The sequence below is a fragment of the Canis lupus genome, chromosome 20 (assembly GCF_003254725.2).
Source record: "Canis lupus dingo isolate Sandy chromosome 20, ASM325472v2, whole genome shotgun sequence".
NCBI lineage: Eukaryota > Metazoa > Chordata > Mammalia > Carnivora > Canidae > Canis > Canis lupus.
Window position 1 is genome coordinate 26,821,104 of NC_064262.1, and position 18,312 is coordinate 26,839,415.

General features: G+C 42.1%; 1 protein-coding gene across 5 annotated transcripts in view; it reads left to right on the top strand.

Moving 5' to 3' along the window:
- ADAMTS9 (ADAM metallopeptidase with thrombospondin type 1 motif 9) overlaps nucleotides 1-18,312 on the top strand; it is a 160,240-nt gene that overhangs the window by 6,097 nt on the left and 135,831 nt on the right. For 4 of the 5 annotated variants that reach the window (XM_025456476.3, XM_025456479.3, XM_025456478.3 and 1 more), the window contains exon 3: nucleotides 1,043-1,205. In XM_025456476.3, the coding sequence (XP_025312261.1) occupies nucleotides 1,043-1,205 (163 nt within the window). Of the gene's footprint in view, nucleotides 1-1,042; nucleotides 1,206-7,428; nucleotides 7,557-18,312 lie in introns of those variants that run through there. The other variant, XM_049097927.1, reaches the window with a different exon arrangement.

Below are 18,312 nucleotides of genomic sequence, written 5' to 3' on the forward strand. Positions count from 1 at the left end.
AGTATTACTGGCATTCAAGGCCGGTTATTTCCATTGTGTCTTGGGGAGGGTAGAAGCATTCTGCTTCCCCCCCCCCCCCCCCAGGAGCTTGATTTCTTCTTTTAAAGACTGCCCACTGATGGAATGGGCAACTTTTTAGTGCTCTTAGATGTGTGGTTTGGGTGGTTCCACCTTGAAGCATCGTTTACTATTTGCCTAACTTGTGGGGATGTGGGAAGGGGAGAAGGCCTTATGGGTTTCAAGGTGTTTTAACACATCCTATCCTGGTAGTTAGAGGCAAACACAGCAACACAAAAAAGGCACTAAGGTGTTCTAATCCTTTACAAAATGTCACTTTGCTAAGCATTTTCCACCCATTATCTCATTTAGTCTGCACAAGAAGCCTTTACAAGAAGTACTTTTATCCCCAGTTAACAAACAAGGAAGCCAAAACTCAGAGTAGTTAAGGAATTTGCCCAACATGGGTGGATAAATGGCTGGGGCTAAGACTGGAACGCAAGGCAGCCCCCATTCCAAGCCTTGTACCGCTTCACTCCTGGATACTGCAAAGGGAAGGGGTGTGGAGAGACTCTTGTGCCAGTGTCACAGGTGACATCACCTGGGGTGCCTGGAGTCAGTATATGCTTTCTGAATTTGAATTAGTGATGATAAGGCTCCCATGGGTCAGCTTTTCCCTCTGGAGCTCACGTTTTTCCCTCTGCAGCTCACACCACATTTCCAGGCTACCTTAACACACAGAAAGACTCTCTTGCCACAGCCTATGAAAGTATGATTAGAATTTGGGCACCAGGGAAGGATTTCCCAGAGACAGATTTGCATAGCAGGTACAATAAACTACAGTCAAATCAAGAAGGTACTGACCTGGAGATTGAAAATAAACCACTTCTCTGAATATGTGGGCAGTGAGTTCAGTTTTGGCAGCCCTCATGGGGAAAGGATTGGGAGAAATGCCTCCCAATGCCTACTTGGCAATGTTCCATTTTTCCCCCCTCCCTGTGGTCAAGTTCTATCAAATCGACCTCTCATCTCTCTTCATTTGTAGCTGGGAACATTCCGGTCCCACGATGGGGATTACTTTATTGAACCACTGCTGTCCATCGATGAACAAGAAGATGAAGAGGAACAGAACAAACCACACATTGTCTATCGGCACAGCACCCTACACAGAGAGCCCTCAGCAGGAAGGCGTGCATGTGACACCCCAGGTATTTACTTCCTGCTCAAGCCAAGTCCCCAGCTCTGTGAGATGGGGCGGTGGCAGTACTACAGAGATGTACCTGTTTCACAAGCTGCAAAGTGCTACCATTTATGTGGTCTCTTACTCAGTCTTCAAGCGACATAGGTATTCCCAATCGCACAGATGTGGAAAGCACAGAGAGGTTTAGTAGCTGGTCCAAGGTTGCACAGCTAATAACCAATAAAGCCCCAGTATGCACTCCTCTCGCTCCACGCTCACTGTGGGCAAAGCTACCTCTTGGTGAAGTTGCTGATTTTTAGGATTCAGCTCTAGTAATGTCTTCAGGTTATCATAGCCATATCCTCAATCAGCAATGGCTTGTATTCCCTGAGTGTCTTGATATTTTCTACTTATTTGGGATTTTTTTTTCTCATCATGTAGGGTTATAAAAAAGTGAAAAGGCCTTGTAAATGGAACTCAGAAAACTTGTATGTTCATTGGAGTTTTTCCTGTCAACTTCAGTTTTAGCTGTTGTTCTAGGGCTTCAGGAAATAGAGGACATGAAGTGGGGACTGCGCAATCACGTTTCAGGCAAATGCGTCTTTGCCCACCCCTGGCTTTCCTTCCCTGCTGGACACGTTCCTTGAGGCTTTGTGCTGACATGTCTGGCTATTGTCAGGGCTGTGTCATTCTGGGCACCTCGGAAAGCTCATGCTTGTGGATGTTTCTCAGTCTACAGCCTTGAGGCAACCTTCCACCGTCTTTCAAGCCTGGTTACTTTCTCTCTGATGATGGCTTGTCACTAGAAATTGTCCCTCCAAACATCCTGCTTTAGGATGTTTGTTAAAATACCTTTTTAAAAAAATTTCTGAACTTTCTGTTTCTAAAATTGTCCTCCTGATTCTTTATTTTTAAAAGTTCCTTCTCCAAATTAAATAACTTCCCAGGTTCTTTCTGGCATCTTCCAAATAAGACCAGAATTCCAGACCAGCAGAGGGTTTCCTAAAATGCTTCCCAAGTGATCACTTGTTTTATCTTATATCAGTCTTATATCAGTATCAGGTTCTTCTGCTCTGACAGACTGCGGTATCCTCTTTCCTCCTGGAATTATTTCTAAATAATAAAAGGTAACATTGACTGCTTATAACCTGGAATAGCCAAGTCATAATGGTGTAGCATTGTAGCCCATCTAGTGCTGTATTCCGCTTACCAGGGCAAAATGGAATACAACTGAAATAGGATGTTAGTTAGACTCACTAATGAGCTAGGGGGTGAGATAGGGGCCCTGAGGGAGCAGTGTACTCAGAAACAGTAGTCCCAGCAGCTTGCACAGCGCCAAGCCTGCCAGCTACCAGTAAGTGCAATAGCAAGACATGTATCACATTTTTTGGACTGTGCTAGTAAGAACATTGTCCTTTCCTTCCTGACTTCCCAAATCTGAATTAGCAAATGCTTATTTTGTGTATGTGGACAAACCTGTATATAGCATGTGATAGAAGGGAAAAATGTCATGGCTCTCTTTCTACCTTATTAATGTATATTCAGTTGAATATATATTCAGTTGAATATATATTAATATATATTCAACTAGTATGTTCATTGATCAGTTTATTAAACAACAGCACTTTGTGACATTCCTCTGTCCTAAAATGGCAGCAAACCAACTTAAAAAAAAAAAAAACTGCCAGTTATTAAGGTCCTATTCTATATTGGCAATGTGCAAAGCACTTCACCTGCATGACTTCACTGAATCCTTACCATAACCTGGTGAGGTGGGTACCACTCCTACCCCCATTGCATGTGGCAGGGGAGCAGAGATGAAGCCCCTTGCCACAGACCTCTCAACTACTCCATAATGACAGCTCATGGCCCTCTTCTTCCATGATCTATTTTCTCTATGCAGGTGTGCTGTGTGTGTGTGTGTGTGTGTGTGTGCTGCGTGTGACAGAGAGAGAGAAGTCTTAGTACTGTCCTTCAAAAAGTCCTTAAAAAAATTAATGACATAAGTCAATGGACATTTGATTTTCTGGGCTAGAGGATGAGCCATTGTCAAGTCCTATTAAAAATACAAAGAAGAGGGACTCTGAAAAGGTGAAGGTGGAGGACAACAGAAGATGCCATAATTTTTCAAAGAAGTTATTTGGGTTCATGTCCTTCTTGGTATTGGGGCCTTTATGTGCCACCTTTGAAATCACTGGTGCCAACTTTCAGTTTTCCTTCAGTGTGTCTTGCCAGTGACCAGTATGGCGGCCCTTCCTTCATCCCATGTGATGAAGCAGGAGCCCAGCAGTCTTGATTGGCTCTTCCAAAGGTTGCTGCTGGACTCTGCCACTCTGGTTTCTCTCTTCCAGCTGCTTCTGCACCCCTTGTTTGAATACAGATGCAGGAGGCTCAGAACAGTTGGAAAGAACTTTGGAATATGGCACAATTGACCAGCAGCCATTACAGGGATGGACCAGCAGGTCACGGAAACATCCAAAACCAGGTAGCTTGCGCACAGGGAGTGAAAGTAGGTGGGCGGTGGGAGAAGTCCCTCTGACCAGAGCAGAACATGTCTTCTACAAATACTAATCCATTCAGCTTCAGAGATTTCCACCAGAGCAGTTGTTGGTAGCAAGGGTAAACTTTAGAAGTATCCTGGGAGCTTCATACAAATGCACACACACACACACACACACACACACACACACACACCCTCTCTCTCAGGCCAGTGAGAAGGAACAAGAATCGTGGGTTCACTGAGTGCTCCACGTGACCCAGAAGTTCAGCTAAATGTGAGAGTCCCTGCTAATGTGGGATTTAAGGCAATAACCACTCTCCATGGCTTGCTGCCTGCTTTGCCCTGGACTTGGCATTCTTCATCCCTGCTCTCTACTTCTTATAGGATGACAGAAGGTTTTCTGGAGGAAACTGGTAGTTAGCTCTAGGCCAACGGCCTAATTCTGTACAGATGAGCATACTATAGTCCTGGGATGTTAAGTTACTTATTTCTAGGAGTGATCACCTCTATATTCATTAGGAACCCATTGGAATTTAAGATTGCCCTAACCTCAGAGCTGGCCCCTGGAAGTCCCCTGCTGAGTTGGGTGTATATAACCCTTTAATTGCTGGATAATGGGATCCTGCCCAGCGCTAGGCACTATAGCTTTACGCTGTTACCTACAGATGGATTGTGAGTCTTGCTCATTTCTAATTCTTGATGTATGTCTGATTATCAAAACAGATTCTGAGATAACTCATATTAAGATGACATGTGCATAAGGAGTCTTATATAGTGAAAATAGCATGCGTTTAGAAGGGAGTCAACAACTTAATTTATTCATCCGTGTGTGCATTCAGCCATAGCATATATCCTGACTCCTCTGTGCCATGAGGATAAAACCAGGAACCGTCTTTATTCCAGTCAGCTGGGTCACCTCAAGCACATTTGGAGCACAAAGTAAGAATAACACATACCTTTCAAGGGTGTAGTTAGGGCTAAATGAGTGTGAAATAATGAAAGCTCCCAGGACAGTGTTTAGCAGATGGTAGACAATCACTGAATGGGAGATTAAAAAGGAGAGTCATGAAAATAGAAATTGAAACAACACAGCAAGGAAAGGAAAATTCAAAATGCCAAAAACCCAAAGCTAATCAGGTTCCTGTGCTGAGCTTAGATCTTCGTAACCAGGTCATAAAGGGCTTATGGGACTTGCCCAAGGTCAGTCTGCCAGCAAATGGTGGGGCTGAGAGCCCCTTCTCTTTGTTTATTCTCTCTCTGCGTAATGCAGCATTTTAAAAATTCATTCCTCGCAAGTTTCTCTTAGCCCAGTGGCTGCCCTTCCTACATTGTCTCTGTTTTGTCATCATTGGTTATGACTGTGTGTGTACATTTGAGCCAATTGAGTGTATCTGCATTTATTTGTGATTTTCATCCTGTTTGTGAGTTCCTCAGGATTCAGGATGGGGTGTGGGGCATCTTCTCTTTCCTGTGACATGCCCTTGTTACTGCTGTGTCCCCTACACAAGTGGGTAGAGTTCACTGAGCTGCCTGCCTGCCTGCCTGCCTGCATGCCCCACACACCAGGGGGCCGAGTGGCAGGCTGGGTGGGGGTGGGGGAGCCCTTCAGCAGTTTATTGCTTTTATAAGCCACCTCCTGCCAATCCTTCACATTGCATTTCCAGATGAAACCCCGAGTTCTGTCTCACAGACACTCTCTGACCCTGAATTTTGCACAGGAGCATTTAGTGGTTCTTATCAGTGAGATAGACGTGCTTCCTGGTAGGTGAGAGAGAGAAAGGCACAGGGGGGAAAGGACAACAGGAGGCTGTTTTGTTTGTCTGGGCCTAAAAGGCAGTGTTTTTCCATTACTAGAATGCCTCTCTTGCCCTCTCATCTCAGCAAGGCCTGCTGGTTTGTTTTTTTTTTTAAGGCATTTAAGAATTATATACTTGTTGACCTATCGATGCCACTTCTAAGGAAATAATTGGACGATTGTGTAAAGGTGTCTGTGTGAGAATATTCAGTATGGTGTTGTTTATTATATCAAAAGGCTGGAAACAACCCAAGTGTCCTTCAGTAGGAGGATACACCAATAATTTATGAGGGATACGTTTGATGGAGTCCTATGTAGCCATCAAAAATGATCATACAGATTTATGTTAATACTGACATGTTTCATATATATAGTGAGCAAGCAAGTGATAAACAAGTATGTATAGTATGATCTCATTTTTTTAAAGATATTATTTATTTATTTGAGAGAGAGAAAGAGAGAGTGGGAGCATAAGCAAACAGGAGAGGCAGAGGGAGAGGGAGAAGTGGCTTCCCACTGAGCAGGGAGCCCAACGTGGGGCTCAGTCCCAGGGCTCTGGGGATCATGACCAGATATGATACCAGTGTATAGTGGGACACATGTATATAAAGAAAAAATATGAAGCAATATATATAGAAATATTAAAAAGGGATTATTTCTGGATGGCAGGAACATAGGCAACATTTATCTTTTTATTTATATTCTTATATTTTTGCCACAATATTATAATAGTTTCACAATCAGAAAATCCACTTAAAAAGAAATGGAGGTACTGGCATGCAATTATTTTGTAAGCCCCATGGCATTTGTGACTGAGGACCAACAGCCAAGCCATGATCCCATGATTTTTTTTTTTCTTTGAATGAGACAGTCTCCATAACCAGATAGATAAAAATCCTGCCTTGTTTCTGCTTCTTTGGGATACTGAGGCTGATCAACACTGAGGCTCTATCACAACCCTGCTAAATTGCCCTGTGCCTATTGGACTGACCCTGGGAGTACCGTGGTTTAGTCTCCATTAGAACTGGAACCTCTGAACTAGAATGTACTCTCACTTGTTGGTTGGACTCCCAAGGGTACAATCATAAAGGTTGGAAAATACAAGGTGATAACTAAATACAACTTTATTAGGATCTTATGTGCATTTGGGATCACTGTGCAACACACTTTCCATGCATCTTCATTTATAGTCACTTCTTAATATCTACCTACTATAGAGTGGATATTATTATCCTTTATTTACATTTGAGAAAATTGTAGCTGTGAGAGGCTGAACAACTTGTTCAAAGTCACACAGCTAGTAGGAAGTGGGCCTGACACTTGAACCCAGCTCTAACTCCAGTGTGCCACCCTGTGGGCCTCACTCCATTGAAAATACAAATGGAAGCCTCCATTTAGAAAATCCCTTTTCACTTGAGTTTTCAGAGTATCTTTGACTTTCATTTGAGTCCCTAGATGATACCAGCAATTACTCACATTTGTTGAGTACGTATTATGTGGCAGGCACTGTTCCAAGTGATGTACATGGATTGTATATTTTAATCCTGACCTCCTCCCTGCATTTTGCCATCTGCAGAGCAGTCCATCACCTAGGCTTGCCTGAGGACACAAACCTCAAAAACATACCAATGTCCATAACCCTTTTGTCCTGGTCTATGTAGAGGGTTTTTTTTTTTTTTTTTCCCTGTGCATTGTTGATTCGTTTACAGTCAGATATGAATTACTTTCCCTGGCAGGATTTTTAAAATGCTTGCATACAATTTCATTGGATTGGAGAATGCCTGCCTGATGTCCGGAATTCCCACCAAGACTCTAATGACTCACTGAGAGTTTAGCTTCCAGCTTGCCTCTTTTGGAGAGTATACTTGTTACACATTAACCTCTGGGATCCCATTAATAGTTTAGCATAGATTAGCTGATTAGATTAGTGGCCGGGATAGATGGGCCCAAATGGAGTGAGAGACAGAATGAAGGACAGACCTCTAAGTGGGGAGCTGTAAGTAAACAATTCTGGGACAGCTGGAGGGTTCCAGGCTATGACAGAAGCTTTGGCCACCCTCACAGTCCTGCCTGGGCTTGAGCAGGTCAGTGGTTGTTGGCTAATGAGTTACTTCTATGAGAAGCCAGCCTGCCTACCCCTTCCTACCCATACCCATTCTGCATCTTCCTATCCTTTCCTTAGCTGTTCAGCCTGTGGACACAAGAACAGGCAACATTTAAGGAGCCATGTGCTGGGGCAGCGTGAAAGCCCATGGTGGGTTATTTTGTTGACCCCTGCAACAGCTCAAATAATTGGAGGATGCGCCAACTATTCCCATTTACAAATAAGAAAGCTGAATTTGGAGAGGTGAATGAACACATCCACAGTGTGTAAGGGAGAGAACTGGCTCTCACACCCAGGGCTGATTTGAATCTTTTTTTTCTTTTCTTTTCTTTTCTTTTCTTTTCTTTTCTTTCTTTTCTTTCTTTTCTTTTCTTTCTTTTCTTTCCTTTCCTTTCCTTTCCTTTTCTTTTATTTATTTTATTTTATTATTTTATTTTATTTTTAGATTTTATTTATTTATTAATGAGAGAGGCAGAGAGAGGCAGAGACATGGGTAGAGGGAGAAGCAGGCTCCCTGTGAAGTGCCTGATGTGGGACTCCATCCCTAAACCTTCAGATCATGGCCTGAGCCGAAGGCAGAGGCTCAACCCCTGAGCCACCCAGGTGTCCCAAGATTTGAATCTTTAAAGATAGTTTCCCCGACTTGGGGTTTATTGTTTTGGCTTCATTTCCTTTCTCTGACCCCTTGTTGTCCCTCAGTCTTTATATCTTTTTTTTTCTCTTTTTTTATTGTCTTTGGTGACTGTATCTAATAGATAGTCAATATAAGTAACTCCTAGAAGATTCCTGTCTTGAATAATTAAATTCTTGAGCCTGTTTCCTTAGCTTTGCCTTCTTTGTGGCATTTACAAAAAATATATATATACATATATATATATATATTGCTTTTCTAAAACAGCAGCATTAATAGTGTAATACTCCAGCAAAATAAAGGTTAGTAGAAAAGAAACTTCTGATACAGGAACTGTTTTTTTTTTTTTTCTTATATTTGTGCTTATTTATTTGTTTAACATCTTTCATCATGTCTTCAAAAAAGCATGCTAATAACATCTTGAGGCACATGGATGTAAGTAGAGGCAACAGTAAAATGAACCACCATAAAGACACCATCTACACTTAATGATAGCAAAGACTTTTCCACGTTTGCTTTCTATTTTTGCCTTTTTTGCTGGAGTATTTTAAAATAAACCCAGGTATCATGACATGTCCTGTCTAAAGACTCCCGAATACATCTCTGAAAAATGAGGGTATTTTCTTATGTGACTGTAATGTAAATATACCATGCTGAGCAAAACCAGCGATAATTGCCCCCATATAACCTACACAGTACATATGTTAAAATCATCCAAGCTTGGGCAGTCCGGGTGGCTCAGCTGTTTAGCACCGCCTTCAGCCCAGGGCGTGATCCTGGAGACCAGGGATTGAGTCCCACGTCGGGCTTCCTTGCATGGAGCCTGCTTCTCCCTCTGCCTGTGTCTCTGCCTGTGTCTCTGCCTCTCTCTGTGTCTCTCATGAATAAATAAGTAAAATCTTAAAAAAAAAAAAAATATCCAAGCTGTCCCTGCAAAGCCTTCTTAAAGGTCATTTATGTAGCTTGTGATCTAAACATATTCCACACCTGCACATTGCAGTTGACTATTCTGTCTCTCAAGTAACTTTTCACTTGGTTGCCAGTGTCATTGCTGTTTTCCTTCCCATTTAGGTTTGCTCCCCACTGTCATTTTTCTCCCTCTCCACTTCTTTTACTCACCCATTCATCTTTATCATTATAAGGTTAGGTCACATTTTCAGCCGTTTGGAGGGACGGCATCAGCCCTAAACCCAGAGCAGGTATCAAGAACAAAGCCACCAGGAATGAGCCACTTAATCAGAATAATTTCATTGAGCACAAAAGGACAGCACGGTTAGGTTGTATTTTGACATTTTATCTGAGTACCTTGATTGATATCCCTCTGTCTTTTTTTCTTTTCTTTTTTCTTTTCTTTTCTTTTCTTTTCTTTTCTTTTCTTTTCTTTTCTTTCCTTTCCTTTCCTTTCCTTTCCTTTCCTTTTCTTTTCTTTTCTTTTCTTTTTCTTTTTCTTTTATTTTCTTTTTCCTTTCCTTTTCTTTTCTTTTCTTTTCTTTTCTTTTCTTTTCTTTTCTTTTCTTGCTCTCTCTCTTTCTCCTTCTTTTTCTCTCTTTCTCTCTCCTACCAATAGAAAGATTGTCAATGTACAGTATTTGCTAAGACTGCCTTATTCCTGGATTTCACTCACCTGTGCTTTGAAGCCCATGAGAGTCAGTCTGAAGTTGGGACTTGTAAAGTGGCAAGTTAGATTTGGACCTGGAGTTAGGACCCCTGGATGTATGATGTGCTTTCCTGCCTCCTCCTCCCTCGAGCACTGTTTGGTAAGCTTCTGGATCCAGAGACAGTAAGAGGGCTTATTGCCTTGCACCCCAAACCAGGGCTTTTCTGCATCAGCTGTCATCAATTATGGTTGTCTCTATCATTTTGTGTCAGAAACCTGTTGTCTGTTGAGGAAAAAGGGTCATATAATGCTTGCCAATTTGTTTATCTTTGCAGTAAGCCCCTGAAACCAGTTATGATACCCATCCCCTCTAAAGAAGGGATGTAAGAGACTGCAGAAGTGTTTGGTCAGGGCCTGAGGGAATTTGGTCAGGTGTGCAGACTCAACAGAGGCAGGGATATTTGCGGTTCATAGGATTTGTCACCTGAGGGAGCCATCTTTTTGAAGTAGGGCATTGTTGAACCTCTTGGTTCTCTTCATACAAGGGAATAATCCACTTGTTTAATTAAGGGCTATTTTATCATGCCACTGTGATATAAATTTTCTAACTTTGTATCTGCCCAAGGTAGGTTCTTTACAATAGAATCATTATGGGAGCCATTTATGGGTGACCCAAGTCTGTTTATGTATAAACTAGACTTCTTTCTTAAAAAAAAAAAAAAGATTTCATTTATTTATTCATGAGAGACACACAGAGAGAGTCAGAGACATAGGCAGAGGGAAAAGCAGCCTCCCTATGAGGAACCTGATGCAGGACTTGATTCTAGGACCCCAGAATCATGACCCGAGCCAAAGGCATACGCTCAACCACTGAGCCAGATCTGGTGTCCCTGAACCAGATCTTTCTGCATAGGCATTCTGTACAACTGAAAATCAATAAGTATGAAGCATTTTGAAGGTCACAAAAAGGAGCTTAAGGGCATACAAGATATGATGCTTTGTGTGTATGTGGGTGGTGGACTTTGAGAAGGTGCGCCTTCAAGCCAGGGGCAAATGTTGGTTAAATGCTTCCATGTTTATTGATCCCTGGACATTAGAATCAGAGCCAGGTGTTGAAAATGCTTGGCCTCAGAATTTTTCTGCAATGATTTTACTTACTTATTTATTTCTTTATAAATCTATTAACTTTCCATTAATATTTTCTAGCATTTTCTTTCCATTTTTCTACAAGGTATAATTTATATGCAGCAAGCACTCATGCTTTCTGATACACAGCTCTGTAAGTTTTGGTATATGCTTATAGTCATGTAACTATCATCACAACTAAGATTGAGAACCATTCCTGGTGTCTTTGGTAGTCAACCACCTGTTTTGTTTTGTTTTTTTAAGATTTTATTCATTTATTCATGAGAGACACAGAGAGAGAGAGAGAGAGAGAGAGAGAGGCGGAGAAGCAGGCTCCATGCAGGGAGTGCGTTGTGGGACTTGATCCTGGTTCTCCAGGATCAGGCCCTGGACTGAAGGCGGCGCTAAACCACTGAGCCACCCAGGCTGCCCCAACCACCTGTTTTTATTCTCTCTGGTTTGGGCTTTTCCAGAAGTCCATATAAATAGAATCACGAAGTCTAGAGCATTTAAGAATTATCCATTTTGTTGCCTTTGTCAGGAATCTGTCTTTTTTTTTTTATTGCTGAGTAGTGCTCCATTGTATGGGTAGACAACACTCTGTTTATTCATTCTCCAGTCGAGGAACAATTTTTTGGCAGCTACAAGTGAAGCCACTATAAACATTTGCATACAGATTTTGGAATGAACATAAGTTTGTTTGTTTGTTAACTGAGTAAATACCAATAAGTGAGATTGCTAGTTTATGTGGTAAATGTTATGTTTAATTTTATAAGAAATTGCCCATTTACTTTTCAAAGTGGCTGTACCATTTTGTAGTCCTGTCAGCAGGGTATAAAAGTGCCAGTTCCTCCTGGTATTGCTAGTATTTTGTATGTTTTTGTTTTTTAAGTTTAGCCATTCTAACAGGTGTGTGATGCTATCTAATTTGCATTTCGCTAATGACTAATGATGTGAATATCTCTTCATATGCTTTATTTGCTATCCATGTATCTTGGGTGAAGTGTCTGAGCAAATCTATTACCCATTAAAAAAATTGGAATGTTTATTTTCTTATTATTGAAGTTTGAGAGTACTTTATATATTCTGGATACAAGCCCTTTATCAGATATGTAGTTTGCAACTGTTTCCTCCAAGTCTGTGGCTTGTCTTTTCATTCTGTTAATTTGCACACACTTATTTCATACATGGCTTCCCTCATTTATTACACATATTTCGTGCACCATGGCTGTCATGCTGTCACGGGATGGTGTCACAGGAAAACATCAGGGATTGCAGAATGAATTTGTCCAAGACAGGTGCAGAGAGGTGGGCTAAGAGAGGCTGAATTTGAACTTGTTATTCAAAGCCATTTTCTGTGCCAAAAGAAAAGGGATGTTGCTGCTGTTCTGTTTCTGATTAGTATCTAGAAAGACAATTTTTAATTTCAAGCTAGTGCAGTTTATAGTGGGAATGTACTTTGTTGGTTCATGGGTGAAAAGAGTTAGAGAGGAAGCCCCAGATATGTAAGAGTAACTGTTCTTTTGCACATGCGTGTGCGCAGGGAGAGAAAGCCTGAGGGTATAAGAGGAAGACATAGACAGTAGTGTGAGATTCAGCCCTGTATGACCACATACTCCTGCAGGAAGTGGAATGGGACACATGACCCCATGAGTCCCAAGTTCCTCTTCTATGCTTTGGGGGCAATATATGGCTTTTCTAAAGGTGACTGGTTATGCTCTATTTTTTTTTCTTTTAAGCCAATTTCCAAATTCTCATATTTGATTCTATTCCACTGTAACAAGTTAGATTAGAGAGAATGGGAATGGTTTTTAGCAACTATTATTCATTTCAGCAGTGAATAACCGAGGTGCACACCATACACCTCCCTTCACGTTACTGAACAGCAGCTGCCACAGATGTCTTTCCTGTGGGTCCCTCTCTGTTGTGGAGTGTTCTGTCTCCTTTTACCCTCCCACCCTGCCCAATGTTTGGTTATTTCTTTGATACCCTCTTTAAGAGTGACAGTGACCTAGAAAGGAGACTGTGGTGGGTTTGACCCATTGTGAATCTTAGGACTTCATTTGCCAGCATTATTTCCTTTTATCTGATAAAAAATAAGCACTCACAAATTTCTAATCCTGGAAAGAACTTTAGAGAGAATTTCTTTTCTAATTCTTCTTCTTATGGATCAGAGGATCATGGCTCATCATCTTGTGCTAGGGCGAATGAAAAAAGTGGGCTCTGAATGCAGGCCTCTTACTTCCCAGGCCTGTGTTCTTTCCAAGCTGCAAATCAAGGAAAGGCCATCCATGGAAGCAGTGATGATGTCTCAAAGTACAACTCATATGAGATTGGGAAGTACCACCAGATTTCTTTTGTGTGTAAAGATAATTAAGAATAAACTAGTGAATGGTGGATATTTGTCCTTTCTAATGGCTGAGTAATATCCATTCATCTGTCAATGGACATCAAGACTCCTTCCACAGTTTGGCTATTGTGGACATTGCTGCTATAAAAAAATATATTTAAAAAAAAACAATATTGATGTAGATACTGATAGATGGTTCATCTTGCAAACAGACTATATAAACTTATATATCAATAAATACAGTACAGTACTTAAAATAAAAAGAATATACTAGTGAGATCCTTTTAAGAAGCTATTTCAATGCCATAGAGAAAGATATCAGGCTTTTCATTCATTTAGGGGATTAAAGTCCTCACAGCAGTAGCTGAAATTAAAGCAACAAAATATCTGGGCTGGGCCAGGGTGCTGCAGGAAGGTGGCCTGTGGCTGGGGAGCATTCCCAGGGGGTTCCAATATATAATCAGATTATAATATATCCCTGTGACCTGTCATTTCCATGGTGGCTGAGGCATGGACCCGAGGACGGGAAAGGACCTGTACTGCAGGCAGTGGTTTGTAAACTAGTCCTCAGTGGCCATGTAAGCTAGGAGACACGTATCAAAGGAATGTGGGAGATAGGCTCCCTAGGAGTTGCTTAGGAGGCTTTTTAAAGAGCTCCAGCGCCAACTGCTCTTTAATCTCTGATAGGGGAGTGATACCTCGGACCTCCCACAGGCACCACATTGAGCCTGGGGCCACCTACAGCTGCAGTGAAGTGTCAGCACAGCAGCAAGCCTTGGGGCCTCTTGATTTCAGCAGCCTGAAGGGGTGCTCAGCCTGGGTCACGAGGGCACTGCAGCCAATGCCCCTAGAGGGTTTTGCCCCAGCCCTGTTTCCTGACTTTTCGTGTATGAAGTCCTTTCATCCTCCCCACCACCCTATCAGGGAGAAACTATCATTATCCCCATTTCACAGATGAGGAAATTGAGGCAGAAAGAACTTAAATGACTTGCCTGAAGTCACTCAGATGGAATGAAGGAGCAACTGGGATTTCAGCACAGGTCCCTCTGAGTCCCAAGCCCATACTTACCTGGAATAAGTGTGTTGGATCCAGTATTCACTCTGGAAACACCTAGAATGAACTGTCCTAGGTGGTGGCCAGCAATCCCAGGTGGCTCCTGAGCCTTCGAAATGGGGCTAGTGCCATGTGTTGAAATGATAATATTCTAGATATATTGGGTTAAACAGAAACTTTTATTAAAATTAATTTCATCTGTTCCTCTTGGTGTTTTTAAAAGGTGCTACTGGAAATTTTTAACTTCCACGTGTGGCTCACATTTTATTTCTTCTCAGAAGTGTCACAAGGGGGCCTGAGAGGTGGCCATGGAAAGCAGGCTGCAGGTATTGCAGGGTGGCCGGCTATGGGCAACTGGCACCCCACTGCCAACCTCCCCTTACTGCTAAGAGATGGAATGGATCAAAACCAGCATTTCCAGAAGAGTATATTGCAGAATGTTAATAGCAAGACCAAACAGTCTCTTAGTGAAATGCAGGCCTGGATATGTTCAGCATATTACACTACCTCAAATAGATATTCCTTAAAGATTTTCTCAAGTTACTTCAGGTGTGCCTCAATTTGAAATGGACATAAAAGCCTCCACCATATTGGGTTGCTCTGAGGAGTTATCTAGTTAATCCACATGTAAGTGCTTAGAGAGCACCTGCCACCCAGGAACCCACTCATCAAACTTCAGCCAGTGTTATTATGATGGTAGTAGCCCTTTGTTACTCTTTTAGTTGAGTGGGATGCAAGTTGTTGAATGAGAGAGGGGAAGCAGGGCCTTTGGGTATAGTGCCTGAGTCAGCAAATTTGACTCCCCACTTGGCTGGAGGCACCCACTCTCTGGGAGATGGTGGGATGACCTTCAGACATGCCTCCCACCACCTTGACCCACAGCCCATCTCAGCTTCTTGAACTCTACCAGAAGCTTCTGAAGTGTTTTTCTTCCAGTGGCATCTCCTTTTCCTCCCCACCCTCAGAAGGAAAGCCCCCCAGTATACTTCTCTCCATCTCATTATCTTTCTAGGACTGGGTCAGTTCCTACCACCTGCCCTGTAAACCAGCCAAGAGCCCCTAATTATGTGTTTAAACAAACGTACACTGGTTTCTTTCCTGAAAGACTTCTTGGAGTTCTTAAAATGCTAATGAGCATGGACAAAGTCCCAGATGTAAATGCTTTATGTAATATTTTGCAAACTTACATTATTTGTCTTTGGAAATACGTTCTGGGACTAATGTTCCATAAACCACTCTCAGGGAAACATCGTTTATAAACGTCCTGGCCAGCTAAAAGGAGTCTCAGCAAAATCTCTTCCACCACTGCCTTTTGCACATATTCCCTGCTTGTACTGAGTATGGAGTGTCACTAGATCCGGGACATGCCATTTGTTTTTTTCCCCAAAGCTCACTCCGTGTACAGAGAAATGGGTTTGGGGGCAAGATCCCTGTATCTAGGGACTCTTGTTTTTAAAGCGAGCAAGTTGAGGACCCTGAGAACAATTGAACATTTGTGAGTTTTCATTCTTATAAGACAGTTTCCCCCCTAGCTCCTTCCCCACCCATTTGCTGGAAATTCATTGTTCTTTATTATTAGAACATTCATTGGTTTTATGGCTGTTTTTGTTTTTATGTTTTACCCGCTCTCCCACCGCACAACACACACACACTGTGCTTGTTTATCCTTCTTCCTCTGTTCCCAGTACATTGCTTTTTCTCTCCTACAGAATCCCTGTCTGAAGACTTCATTAACTCTCTGAACTTACCTGATTCATGCAGATCTTAGATCTGCCTGGAACAAAGACAGCCAGGGGAGCTGCCATCGGCCTCTACTTTTTGTTCCCTGTATGTCATCAGCCGTTGGAGCCATTGAGGTGGAAGTGTTTGTGGCATTTGTTCAGATCCAGTTCCATCTCAGGCTGTCTGTGTCCCTGTCAATCTTCATGTGCTGTCCCTGGCCTGGGAGTTCCATGGGGGCAGGAACTGGGTCTTCATCCCGTAGCTCTCTTCCCTACCTTCCTCCCTTTCTAAAATAGCATTGTTTGACTTAAGCAACCTTAATATCAACCTCCTAGTTCCCAAAGAGGGCATATATGGCATATGACTAGTGAAGAGATAACAACTAAGTCATCACGATCACCGTAAATATTTGATGGATCCTTACCGTGTGCTGTGCTTTGCGCTGAGGGTATTTTGTGGGCCATCTCTTTTAGCCTCCCAGTTGACCCTTTAAGGAGCTGCTATGACCCTCATTTTATAGATGGAGAAACTGAGACTCAGAAGCAGAGAGGGGCAGCTAGAGTAGCACTAGGGCAGGGCCATGCACCAGAGCTGGTCAGCCTCCAGAAGCCAAGTGAAAACCTACTCATGAGTCCTGTCCAGCTTCCTTCTGGTTGTCAAGCCAGGGTGGAGCAGAAGGAGGTGGGGCCGGTCTTCCCTTTGGTTCTGTGCTATGATTTCTCTGCCCATTCAGACCATGAGGTCACAAGGTGGTTCAGTGCCTTAAGGAAATTCAGTTAAATTTTGATAAACCTTATGAAAAGAGCAATAATTAACTTCCCAACTGTGTTAAAGTTAACATTTGAATCTCCTCAGCCCTACCCCAGTGGATGTGAGACTCTCAATGAGTAACTGCTGAGTAACAAAGCCTGGATGTTGTTTTCCAAAATGATTCCAGTTATTTAGTAATGTCATATGCATTTTATTGCTTAGCAATGTGACACGAAGCTCATTTAAAATATTTTTTCACCAAAAAATAACCAAATGTTACAGGGTTTTGTTTTTTGTTTTTACTATGAAGTTTTATTTTTATTTATTTATTTATTCACGATAGAGAGAGAGAGAGAGAGAGAGAGGCAGAGACACAGGCAGAGGGAGAAGCAGGCTGCATGCTGGGAGCCTGACACAGGACTCGATTCTGGGGCTCCAGGATCACGCCCTGGGCCAAAGGCAGGTGCTGAACCGCTGAACCACCCAGGGATCCCCAACTGAGGATTTATGAGGTTTTAAATAATGAGAATGTCTTAAATCTTTAAACTTTCTTTTTAAGGATTGGCCCCAGGTTTTATTTTTGTTTCGTTGTTACTGTTGTTTATTTCACCTTACCTAGCTCTGGTGCCTTGCACAAAATAGGTGTTCAAGAAGTAATTTTTAGAATTCAATTTATAATATATCAGGAATTTCATTTTTTTAAGATTTATTTATTTATTTTAGAGAGAGAGAGTGCACAAGCAAGGGGAGGGGCAAGGGGAGAAGGAGAGAAAGAATTCTCAAACAGACTTCCTGTTGAGCATGGAGGCTGGAGCCAGAGACAGGGCTTGATCCCAGGACCTTGAGATCATGACCTGAGCCAAAATCAAGAGCTGGTGCTTAACAGACTGAACCATTCAGGGGCCCCAATATATAAGGAATTTTCTGTACACTTTGTAATTTAATTCTCATCTCAAGACCACCTTAACATAGAAGCAGGAATCAGGCCAGGAAAATGGAGATCTAGAGAAGTGACTTAGGAAAGATAATTTAAGGGTATAAACAGTTTTTAATCTTTGAATTGTTACTGTAAGCCAGAAAAATATTTTTACACACTCTCCCTGTGATGATTCCTTTTAGTTATGACTTTATGACTTGTAAAAAAAAATGAAAAAAAAAACTCTATTTATTGGTGGCTTTCCTATGTGCTGGGTATTTTATATGCATGATCTCTGACTATTCCTCAGAGCAAGACTATGAAATAGGTAGTGTTCTTACCCAGCTGTATAAATGGGAGCGTGGAGAGTAAATGGGAGCCAGTTATTTGTCCAAGGTCAACAAGGGCTGGAAGCTTGCTCCCTTCAGAGCATGAGGTGTACAGCTTCTCTATACTAGTCAGCAAGGCCAGAACAGTTGTAAAAGCCAATATTAACTCATCTTCTTGTTATAAAATGTTACAACTTAAGTGCCTATGACATGGCCTTATGAAATACGCCACTGCCACTTCCAGCTGTCCAGTATGCCTAAA